The 12,900-nt window shown below is 40.1% G+C and overlaps 1 protein-coding gene across 1 annotated transcript in view; it reads right to left on the bottom strand.

Annotated features, from left to right (window-relative positions):
* Window positions 1-1,111: 1,111 nt before the first annotated feature.
* The window catches only part of LOC122556198 (low-density lipoprotein receptor class A domain-containing protein 1-like), a 36,838-nt gene continuing 25,049 nt past the window's right edge, over window positions 1,112-12,900 (bottom strand). The window contains exons 3-5 of the mRNA XM_043702747.1: window positions 9,969-10,091; window positions 1,293-1,430; window positions 1,112-1,197 (exon numbers count right to left, since the gene is read on the bottom strand). Coding sequence (XP_043558682.1) covers window positions 1,112-1,197; window positions 1,293-1,430; window positions 9,969-10,091 — 347 coding nt within the window. The remainder of the gene's footprint in view (window positions 1,198-1,292; window positions 1,431-9,968; window positions 10,092-12,900) is intronic.

Here is a 12,900-nt window from a genome sequence, read left to right as displayed (position 1 = left end):
GAGAGAACTGTCTAAAAGTTGCACAAACCCCTGGTTTTATAAAGCTGTCAAAGTGTCAAATTTATACAGATCTATGAAAATGCATCAGAGCTTCAAAATGTGTTTTTATGAATGAGGAAAGTTTTCTCCAAATAAAAACATAGAACTTGAAAGTAATTTAACTTTTTTAAAATCTTGTGTGGATGGCTACGAATAGATACTAAGTGAGTTGGCATAGGAGATGAAGGAGTAAAGAGTGGAACTGTGGGTTGGCATGTTGGCACTAAATTGGTTACAATGAACCATGTGGATGTGTAGCAGGAAACAGTGTGGTATAGAGGGCATAACGGACCATTGAGGATGAATAGGGGGATTGAATGCACAGGGGTTATCACATGCAGTAGGGGATAGGTAGAGGGCAGTAGTGGCACAGATTTGGCTTTGATGGAGCGTGGAGTGTGTGGTGGTAAGGTGAGAACTGGAAGAATAATTTATATTTGATTCTTTTGTTTCTAGGCACAGTACTGAAACCCCACGGTGGGCTTTCTTCCCAGTGTGAATTGGAAACTAGCAGTCTCCTCTGCTCTTTCTAGGTCATCAGTCTTAACTTCCAGTCCCCCCTGCATCCTTGTCAGGTTCATGGAGCCGGGAATTCTCTGCCTCTGTGCATCTGACATAGGAATGAAAGTTGAGGCCATGAAAGAGTTCAGACGAACATGGAAGCTGAAATGAATTCAAACCAACTCAAGTGGACTGAAAATTTCAAACAGAAATAGGAAGTAAGTGTATAGGAATATCAGACATGTAAAACTGATGAACATTGAAATATAAAGTAAAGCAGTGACATTGCAGGTACAAAGGAAGAGACAGGAGTTCACACACAAATGACAATAGAAGATCAGATGCACAGGGAGAAGGGAAATCAGATATGCAAGCTCACAGTGAAGAAGCAGAAATCTAGAGAACTCTAATATGCCATTGTATTGAAGAATGTTACTGTTCATTTCCCCAGAAGCATTAATAGTGTAAATAATCAGATGGTATGTTGACCATTAAGGTTGTTAATTTACAGATGCAGGCAGCAACAGAAAGGAAACAAGAACTCAGTAAATGATAAACCAAACATTGCTATTCAAGCTTGAGCATAATGGAAGTAAATTATGTAATTATATCTTCCTCCATACCAATACTGTACATATATCGGCTTCTCAAAATAAGCTAGTACAAAATTGGGAATGAGTAAGCATTTGAGATAAACTCTCCAGAGGTACCAAGTGCTTGTTCCAATGTAAAAAAAAGTGTGGAATATATACCACAGTACAAGTTTGATTCATCCTCTCCATTGCTGCAGTCTACTTTGCCATTGCACATCTGTGTGGACATGATGCAGGTTTTGTGGTCATCGCACAGAAAGCCAGTTGTGTTTGAGGTGGTTTTACACAATCGAGTTGCTAAAGAAAACAAATGGGAAGAATAAAAATGTATCTTGATTAATATTGTCAATAGGAATAATTACACCACCTGCTGAAGCAGTTTTTTTAATTTAAGTCCTATGGTATTGAATAACTCATGTTCTGATTCTGTTGCTAACACCATAAAGGGATCAGTTTTCTTCGGATACTCTAGTTGCCAAACAGGCTGAAGTAGTCTGGACAGGGTTTTAAGCTGCAATGCTGATTCACCCGTTTTGAGCTCAAGATGCAATCTTGGTAAACGTGTAGGTGTGTGCTCTGGGAATGGCTGATCAAAGAATTATTCAACAATAACTTCAAATGACTCCTAGCAATCATTAAGGAGACTGCATGCATCTTGGTGGTTAGAATTTAATCCTTCACCTGCTCCCAACTGAAACCAACTTTTTTTTTTGAAAACCAGGAGCAGGAGTAGGCCATTTGGCTTCTCGAGACATTCAGTGAAATCATGACTGATCTGACTATGGCATGAACAACTCCACATTCTCAGTGACCTTCAGTAATCCTGATTCCTTCAGCAGTCAAGAATTTATCTACATGTGCCTTAAAAATATTCAGTGATGCTGTCTTCATCACATTCTGCGCTCAAGACCCTCCAAGAGAGAGAAAATAGAATCCTCATCTCCCTTTGAAATGGGAGACACCTTGTCTGTGTCCACTACTGCACAGTCAATCATTCTCAGGATCTTACATGTTTCAATAAGATCACCTCACATTCATCTAAACTCCAATGGACACAAGCTCAATCTGTTCAGCCTTTTCTCATAGGATAATATGTAGATCACAAGAGGTAAGAGCAGAAGTGGTCATTTGGTCCATCAAGTTCACTCCACCATTCAATGAGATCATGGCATATTTGATAATCCTCAAATGCACTTTCCTGTTTTATTTCCATAACCCTTCATTCCCTTACTGATTGGAAATCCGTCTATCCTTGAATATACTTAGCACCCAGCCTTCTATCGTAAAGAATTTCACTGGAAGATAAAAATAACCCTAATCCTAAAATAAATTACTCTCAGAGATTAAAAAATCCTCCTCATCTCAGTCTTAAATGGGTGATGGCTTTCTCTGAGGGTATGTCCTCTGGTCCTAGACTCCCCCATAAGGGGAAACAACTACACTGTCAAGCCCCCATGAATCTTCTATGCTTCAGTAAGGTCGCCTCTCATTCTTCTAAAGTTTAAGAAGTACAGAACCAACCTACTCAATCTCTCAACTAGTTAAGAAGATCAAAACTGTTCTTAGTATTCTAACTATGGAATGACTTATGCCTTCTATTGTTTTACAAATACTTTTATACTCCATTCTCTTGAAATAAAGATCAAAATTCCAATTGCTTTTCCCATTACCTGCTGGACTTAGTATACTAACTTCAAGTGATTCATGTACAATGACCTTCAAATCTCTCTGTTCTGTAGCTTTCTGCAGTCTTTTTCTATTTAAATCATGTTTAGCTCCTCTGTCTTTCCTGCCAAGAGTGTAATCTCACGTTTTCCTAGATCATATTCTATCTGCAAAGCTTTTGTCCATTTACTGAACTTGTCCATATCCCTCTGTAGATTCCTTGTGTCACCCTCACTACTTGACTTCACATGTATTTTTTTGCAATCTGCAAATCAGGCAAGAGTACTATCACCTCTATCATCTAAGTCATTAGTATCTGTTGTAAATAATGATGGCCCCAGCACTGATCTGTGACACTCGATTAGTTACAGGTTTCTGGCCTGAAAATGCCTCCTTTATCCAAACTTTGTTTTCTAATCCTTAGCCAATCCTCTTTCCATCCTTATATATTACCTCCAATGATGTGGGCTCTTATTGTGTACTCTTATGTGACCTTATTGACTTTCCTTGGGAAATCAAATATATTACAACTGCAGGTTCCCTTTTATTTACCCAGCTTAACCTGCAGATAGGTAATGCAACTGGACCAATAATCCAGGTTCAAATCACATTGAGGTTGCTGATGGAAATTCAATTTGTAAATCTGGAATTACCGATAAAGAAAATATCGGTCATGGTGACTGTGACCTGTAACAACTGTTATTGATGGATGTAAAAATCTGTCTCATTTACCAGTGCCCTTTAAGGATAGAAATTTGACATCCTTACCCTGACTACCTACATGTGATCCCAAACTATAGCAATGTGATTGACTCTCAACCGCCCTCTGAAATAACTGGCCACTCGGTTTCAAGGACAATTAAGGAGGGCCACAAATGCTGATGAGGCTAAATCGATGGATGTCTCGACAGAGAGCCTATTGCACATTTGAAAGTAAGGGGAGCAATGTACACCTGGGCGATGGTGACAACTTTGCCTCCTCTGTTTCATCACCTCTAGCGTTTGACTCTCTCCATGTGCAAAATATAAATGTCAAAGGGAGGTACAGCATAAAGAGAGGTCAATGTTGTTGGATGGCCAGGAAGTGGGCGGTCTGTATGCCTATACATTGAATGGACCTGTGACCAAAGTTCTCTCCCTCTAACAGCCCTATCATTAGAGTTAACTGAAGCCCCCTCCTTCACAATTCCCTTACCCTACCCACACTGAGTGTGGTCAGAGTAATTTTCTCCCCCTTTGCATGCTTCTGACTTGCATCATGATGGAAGATGACAGTAAGTGCTCTTCTGCCAGTGGATTTAAGTCTTATCAATAACGGGTCTATGAGCCCCTTGATATCCATATCCCCTTCCCAGTAGTTCATCTCATAAACTTTACAGTTTTCACATTTCCCAAAGTCCCCACCCATCCCATCAAATGAGTCTAGACCATCCTGCCTTTCCCCTCCAGTCCCTGGCAATTGATGTGACCATACACGGTTATTTTAATATCCTTCCACTTTGAAGCCAAGGTATTCCTGTATACCCCCTCCTACATTATATAACTCGCAGCTATGCTTTTCTGTAATCCACACCCGCCTCTTGCAAAACCACAAATCAATTACAACATGATTAGCTATCCTCCAGTAAGGTTCCTTTGTTCAAGAAGGGCAACAGGGATAGGCCTGGTTCCTATAGACCAGTTAAGCTGATGTCAATTGTAGGGAAATTACAGGAAAAAATTCCAAAGGACTGGATTAATCAATACTTGGCAAAGCAGGGATTGATCAGGCATAGTCAGTACTGACTTATTAGAGGGAAATTCTGTCTGGCTAATTTAATTGAGTTTTTTGAAAGTTGACTAAACATTTTGATGAGGGTAATGTAGCTGATGCAGTTTACATGGACTTCAGTAAGGCATATACAAGGTTTGACATGAAAGTCCGGTCTAACAGGTAAGAGGCCATGGGATCCAAAGCAAGTTGGCAAACTGGATCCAAAATTAGCTTGCAAATGGGAGAGAAAGGGTGATGCTGGAGGGTTATTTTTGTGATTAGCAGCCTGTGACCAGCAGTGTACTTCAGGGATTGGTAGTGAGACAGTTACTATTTGTTATGTACATTAATGAATTGTTTGTGAATGTAGAAGCCGAATGTATAATTAATAATTTTGTAGCTGACATGAAAATTGGTAGTGTTGTTGAGATTGAAGAGGATAATCTCAGTCTACCATCTGATATTGATCACCCACTAAACTGGGCAGAGAAATGGCAGATGGAAGATAATCCTGAAAAGTGATGCATTTTGTGATGCTTAATAAGGGAAGGTTATATGGAATGTTTTGTAGGACCCTAGGGAGTAGTGAGAGACAAAGCGATGTTGGTGTACAAGTCAAAAGATCCCTGAAGGTGTCAGCACAGGTAGACGGGGCAGTGAAGAAACTATATGGGATGCTTGTCTTCATTAACTGGGACATAGAATGTGGCAGCAAGGAAGTCTTGTTCATTTGCAAGGCCTCCCCATAATTGAGGATTGGGATATTTATCAATGGTTTAGTTGCCCTGCACCATTCATGGCTGGATGTGGCAGGACTAGAGTTTGAATCCAATCTGTTGAGTAGGGGTTTGCTTGGCTCTATGTTTTGGGTACTGCTTTTGCTGTTACAGGCAAATAACTTGATGAAGCTAGAATACAGGACTGAGACCTCATTTTCTGGTCTACCGGTGCTGCTCCTCACATGCCCTTATATACTTTTCATTAAACCAGGATTGATCCCCCAGCTTGATGGTAATGGTAGTGTGGGGCGTATACCTGGCCGTGAGGTTGCAGATTGCAGTTGAATGCAATAGTGTGCGGTGCTAATGGCCCGCAGCGCCTCAAAGATTTGCTGTTTTAATTTGCTGAATTGTTCAAAATTTATTCCGTTTAGCACAATGGCAGTGCCACATGACATGGTGGAGGGTATCCTCAATGTGACTTTATCTCCAAAAGGACTGTGTGGGGATCATTCTAATCAATATTGTAATGGATAGATAGCATCTGTGACAAGTGGTTGGGGAATATGCTCTAATAAATTCTTTTTTCCTCTTGTTGCTTGCCTCACCAACTGCTGATGATCCAGTTCAGTTCTTCAGGAGTCTGCTAGTGCATTACTGCAAAGGGTGGTACGTGCAGGGAACAAGCTGCCAGTGGAAATGGTGGCAGCAGGTAGAATTCCATTTAAAAAGCATCTTCATGGTATATGAATAGGATAGGTTTAGAGGGATATGGGCTAAATGCTGGCAAATGGGACCAAGTCAGATTGGGATGTCTGGCTGGTGCAGATGAGTTGGATCAAAGGGTATGTTTCCATGCTGTATAACTCTATGACCCTATAACTTTATAAAACATTGGTTAGGGCAAAAATGGAATATTCCAGATGCCACACTATCAGAAGGATGTGACTGCACTGGAGAGGGTATAGAGGAGATTCACCAGGATAAAACGTTGCCTGGGATAAAAAGTCTGTTAAGAAGAGAAACTGGATGGGCTGGGTTTGTTTTCCTTGGAGCAGAGTAGGCTGAGAGGGTTCTGATTGAGATATACAAAATTATGAGAGGCATGGACAGAATAGGTCATGGGACTCTTTTCTCCACAGCAGATGTATCTAAGACCAGAGGGCACATGTTTAAGGTAAGTAGTCAGTGGTCACGAGAAAATCTGAGAAGAGAAATTTCACTCAGAGGGTGGTAGAAATATGGAATGTGCTGCCTGAAAGGTTGGTGGAAGTAGGTACTCTTACAATGTTTAAGAAGCATCTGGTTGAGCACTTAAAATGTCAGGGCATAGTAGGCTATGGACCAAGTGCGGGTAAATGGGATTAGTGTAGTTTGGTGTTTGTTGGCCAACATAGAAATGGTAGGAAAAAGGGTATATTTCTCTGCTGTATAACTCTACGTAAAGCATTAAAGATAGAGCAAGATGATCTTGATGTCAAGATGGGCCTTGGCGGACTTCTCATCCAATTCTGCCACATATCTCAAAGTAACCCATGTTACTCAGACCATCAAAGGATTCCATCCTACGAATTTCTGCCTGCCAACTTTACTTGTGACAGGAAAAGATACAATACCCAGCTTTAGTTTGGGTTATGCACACACAACTACAGGCCACCTTATAAACTACTTGCTTCTAGGGACAAATTCAGAGCACCTCAATTTAACTCTTCAAAAATCCTTCATCACATGAGAAGTTTCTGTCCACAGATTGATGTTCATCTGTGTGTTACCATACATACCCTTTTTGCACCAGCTACATACCTGTGTGTTTGAGCAGTGGAGGGTTATGGGGAATTCAAATAACACGCATTCATTGCAACTACATTTTCCTGCAATTTCCAGACTACAACATTGACAGTGGTTCAAAAGTGCTTCATTGGCTGCAATGTAATTTAGGAACATCCTTACATTGTAAAAAAAATGTAAATCTCTATTTCCTTCTTTATTTATGTCCTTTATTGCCAGAATCTTGTTCCTCTAACTTTGTAGATAACGTTGCACCTCTAAGTGAGACAGGACTAAATTTTAATTGAAAGGGACAATTTTATAAGAGTAAAAATTGACTTGTTCCTTTGCTTTTAATCTTTATCAAAATTTTTCTTTTTGTGCAATCCTTGCCTTGAGATAATATGATTTATGACTGAGAGTATATACAAGTAATTTAAAAGGCTTACATTTATTGAATGAATTTTTACACTTTTTATTTAACGAGTGTGGAATATTGAATGCAGAGTTCAAGATTTATTTGATAAAGCAATATCATTCTCATGGAAACTCACCACAATCCCTAAAAGCATTCAAACCAAAGTACGAAGAAAACTAGAAGGAATCAACATCCCTATGCTGTGTCACAAACTCCAAGTTCAAATATCAACTCGGGAATTGATGGTGATGAAATTTGTGTCACATTGCAGCTGAACAGGTTGATTAACACTGCAGTAGCTGCGCCCCCCTCCCGCCCACCAACATTGAAATACTCCACATAGAAGTTCTAGTCAAGTCTTCATTCTGAAGACTATCATATACATCAAATAAGAAAATCAAGATGATGGTTTACTGACACATGGCACTTACCTAAAGCCTGGGAATTCAGGTATAAGGAGATGAGGGTTAAATCAATGCACAGGTAATACTAGTGTTTATTAGAATAGAATCCCTACAGTATGGAAACAGGCCCTTCAGCCCAACAAGTCCACACTGACCCTCCAAAGTGGAGCCCACCCAGACTCATTCTCCTACCCTATACTTACCCTACACTATCCCTGTAACCCCACATTTCCCATTGCTAATCCACCTAACTTACACATTCCTGGACACTATGGGCAATTTAGCATGGCCAATCCACTTAACCTGCACATCTTTGCACCAGATCACCCAGAGGAAACCCACACAGACACATGGAGAATGTACAAACTCCACACAGTCACCCGAGGTTGGCATTGAACCTGGATCCCTGGCACTGTGAGGTAGCAGTGCTAACCACTGAATCACCGTGCCACCCCTAATATATATATATCTCACACTATAGCTATAATGCAAAAAATGGCAGTATAGTTCAGGTTAAGTACTGACTATCCAACTTTCTATTGGGAATAATTTCAGCTTCTATTCACATGCTTCATGTATTGTAAATCTTCAACAACACTCAGGAATATTGCAAAACTCACTAGTTTAGTCATTTTTTTCGATTCATTCACAGCATGAAGGTTCACTAACTGTTCTTAAGAGCCATTTTCTTGAACAGCTGCAATCTATGTTGAGTAGGTGCATCCACAGGGTTGTTAAGACAGAGTTACAGAATTCTAACCTGGTGACAGTAAAGGAATTAGCAAGAGTGATAACAAAAATGGATGTCAATGGGGTGTCAATCAAGCATGCTGATTACAGTTTAGTATACAAGAAGGACTCATTTCCGAAGTTCCTACCACATGTTTTGCTTGAGAGCTTGTTTCTCATAGTTGAAGAATTTGACACAGCCTCAAGACAGAGGGCCAATAATTTAGGACCAAGATGAGGACGAACATGGACACTATATTATTGAATATATTCAAAAATGGGAACTCTCAGGGATATGGGAAGCAGGCAGGAAAGTAGAATTGAGGTTGAATATAAGACATAATAGAGCAAGCCTGAGAGCCAAACAACCTATTCCTGCTAATTCTTTCGTTGTTAAATCAATTTGATTAAGAGCGATCTGCTTAGCTAGCACCAACACCCCATCCCTACAAAGGAAGGTCATTGAATTAGTTAATGCACAATAGTAGTTTACTTTTTGAACTAAACTACATTTAATATCACAAGCCTTTCGTTTTTGTTTATTATGTGAAATAAGCAATGAAAGTTTGATTTGCAAAGCATAATGCAACAGCAAGCTAGGTTCTCATGAAAATTATAATTCATTATGACTTATACAAATGGCAATAAGTAGCACAAATTTTATAACAAGCATGCAGAGAAGTAATTTATCAAATCCAGTCATCACAATGCACTGAAGCTGCAAGACACAATAATAAAATACTTTCAGATGTTCATACTCATGAGAATAATGGACACAATTGATCAGTAAAAGTCTGCCTCTTAAGTGGAAGAACATGTGCAAAACATTGTCATATGTGACACATTATAGCCCATTACTGTCACCCCAGCTAAGTCCAGTGCCTCCCCACAGGCTAGATACTGAGCTCAGAAGTTTCCTGGTTTATTTGGCTCAGGTATGAATGGCTTAACCAGCTGAATCATTGGAGGAGGCAGAATGACATTTCCAATAATTATGTACAATAAATGCTGGGAAGGCAAATAAATTCACAACATTGATCTTCAGGCTGTTTCTTGACAAACTTGTTATAGCGTCACCATCAATTTTAATTATGTTAACATTTTCATACTTAAATTTTGGCACCATTGGGATTTTCTAGTGTTGGATACATTGATAGAGTAGCATGAAACTGCAAAGTACATAACGTATAGGACAGGAAAGAAATTGCTTTCAAAGCTGTATCTAATCTCTGTGGAGGAGGGGAATAAAACGCTCAAGTTTCACTCCCATGATTAATATCATCTGAAACTTCTCTGTTGTAATTACTACCAGGTGATCATTCTTAATGTAACAATATTTACTTTAAACAAGCTGAACACATTTATATTACGGTTACATACTTAGCTGGTTGGGTGGTATTCCAAATATAATCACACAGGCTAAAGCAGCTGCCATTGCCCCAAGAATGAGCAAGATTACACATGTGATTAAGAGGCATCTCCTGGGAAAATGGTTCCTGGAGTCTTAAGAAGAAAGGGTTATAAGATAGGTCAGCTTTCAAATGCTGGAATTTGTACATCGTAAATATGTAGGGGTCAACATCACCCCACACCATTTCAAAGTAATTGCAAAAAAAATTTATGTTAGCTAACAATCACTCTATAATTGGTGCATTAAAATGTTAGAAGAGCAAAGCATTTCCACTAATTTAAATTGAATTAACATAGAAAGAGGAATTCGCACCATTTGGATCTCTTTTTAAAATAAGTCAAAAAGAACTGAAATTAATTTTAACATTTCACTCAAATACTTCAGTATTACACTCAAATTCTCTTCAACGTTTTTTCCTGATAGTAGTAGGTTTTGCTGGAGGATTGGTGATATTAGATACCGGTCCTCTGCCATCCTTTTCTGTGTCATAATCCTCACTGCCATCCATGATTTTTTGTAGAAGGCTACTTTTCCATTGAATAAGTTATGCTTCATACAATGCAAAATGAAACTACTGATAATATAAATATATATACACAACTATTCAAAATAGGAGCAGGAGGCCATTCAACCGCTTGTGTTTGATCTACCATTTGAAAAATCTTGGATGATTTGATTGTAGCCTCGAGTATCCTTTTCTCTCTACTCCTTGTACTCTTTAAATCCCTTGTCAATTAAGAATTTGTCAAACTCGACCTCAAAAATATTTAATGACCCTTACTCTACAGCTCTCTGAGGGAGAGAATACCACATACCACTAAGAGACAAAAAACTATTTGTCTTAAATGGAAACTCATTATTTTAAAGTTGTGTGCCATAGTTCCAGTCTCTCCAAAAAGGGAAATGTTTGTTGTATGAGATTTTTTCTGATGGTCCTAGATGTCTGTGTAGGTGGAGGGGGTAAAATGTGGGATTTGGAGGATGGTGAACATTTGAGGCATAACGGCACAAGACAGGTTGACGAACCAACCCCACCAACCTGTGGCACAGCATTTCAACTCCCCCTCCCACTCCACCGAGGATATGCAGGTCATTGGACTCATCCACCGCCAAACCACAACAACCCGACGGTCGGAGGAGGAGCGTCTTATCTTCCGACTGGGAACCCTCCAACCGCAGGGGATGAACTTGGACTTCACCAGTTTCTTCATCCCCCCTCCCCCCCCCTTGTCTCAGCCGGATCCCTCCCGCCTGGCACCGCCTTCCTGACCTGCAGTCTTCTTGTTGACCTCTCCGCCTCCATCCTACTCCGACCTATCACCCTCACTTTGACCTCTTTCCACCTATCACATTTCCGACTCCCCTCCTCCAAGTCCCCCTTCCCTACCTTTTATCTTCTCCTGCTGAACACTCTCTGCTCATTCCTGAAGAAGGGCCTGTGCCCGAAACGTCGAATCTCCTGTTCCCTGGATGCTGCCTGACCTGCTGTGCTGTTCCAGCAATAAAGTTTCAACATCAATAATGGCACAAGACAGGTTTCATATCTTAGAAAGTTTATCAAATAACTCAGTTTCACATATCTCACACTCAAGCTGACTGTGACGTTGCATTGTGCTCCATCATTAATGTCCCAATAATTTCAGGCTCGGCCTCTCCTTCTTCCTCAGCCTGCCAATCTGGTTTGAAGTACAGAGGAGGTCATTCCTAGCGTCCAAATCCCAGGAACCATTTTATACTGTCACTGCCACAACAGGCAAATGTTACTTTGAGATCAAGGGCAGTCTGTCTCATTTCACCTTTGAAATTCAACTCTTTTGTCCATATTTTGACCAAGAATGCAATGTGGTCAGGACCTGAGTGGTTCTGGTGGAACATAGCCTGAGTATTGTTGAAAAAATATTTGCATTTATATAGTGCCAGTTATAGCCACTAGTCCCAAGGAACTTTACAGCAAATATGTTAGTTTTGAAATTTAACCAGTTTTTTAATGTAGGAGATGTGACACTCAATTTGCGCACATCCTGTTCTCACAAACAGCAAAGTCACGATGGTCTGTTATTGTGATGATGCAAGCTATAGGGTGTTGATCAGGGATAACCCCCCTGCCTTTTCAAAGCATTCTCACAATATTGTTTACATTTACCCACAAGGTGTAGTTTTAGTTTAACATCATATCTGAAAGATGGTGTTTGGTGAGTAAGTCCTGCATGACAGCACTGACAACAAAACCTTCTACATATTTTCCTAATCAACATATTCCTGGATGTTAATATCTACCTCTGGAGGTAATGGGACTTGAACCCAGGCCTTTTTGTCCATTGTGAGACAATGCCCCAAACAAAACTTTCTATCATCTTACTGATGATTGACAGCAAACTGATAAGGCAGTAATTAGCCGAATTGAATTTGTCCTGCTTGTTGGGAACATGATAGACCTCAGCAATTTTCCACAATGTTAGGTAGATTCCAATGTTGAAGCTGATAACATTTTGTTTGAGATGGTTCTAGTTCTGGAGCACAGCTTGGAGATTGTTTGGGTCTGTCATTTAATTAATAAACAATTGCATGACAGAGGGTGGTGGTGGAGGGTTGTTTTTCAGACTGGAGGCCTGTGACCAGTGGAGTGCCACAAGGATCGGTGCTGGGCCCTCTACTTTTTGTCACTTACATAAATGATTTGGATGCGAGCATAAGAGGTACAGTTAATAAGTTTGCAGATGACACCAAAATTGGAGGTGTAGTGGAAAGCGAAGAGGGTTACCTCAGATTACAACAAGATCTGGACCAGATGGGCCAATGGGCTGAGAGGTGGCAGATGGAGTTTAATTCAGATAAATGCGAGGTGCTGCATTTTGGGAAAGCAAATCTTAGCAGGACTTATACACTTAATGGTAAGGTCCT

The sequence above is a fragment of the Chiloscyllium plagiosum genome, chromosome 2, assembly GCF_004010195.1.
Source record: "Chiloscyllium plagiosum isolate BGI_BamShark_2017 chromosome 2, ASM401019v2, whole genome shotgun sequence".
Classification (NCBI taxonomy): Eukaryota; Metazoa; Chordata; class Chondrichthyes; order Orectolobiformes; family Hemiscylliidae; genus Chiloscyllium; species Chiloscyllium plagiosum.
This window is presented reverse-complemented; position numbering and strand designations above follow the sequence as displayed.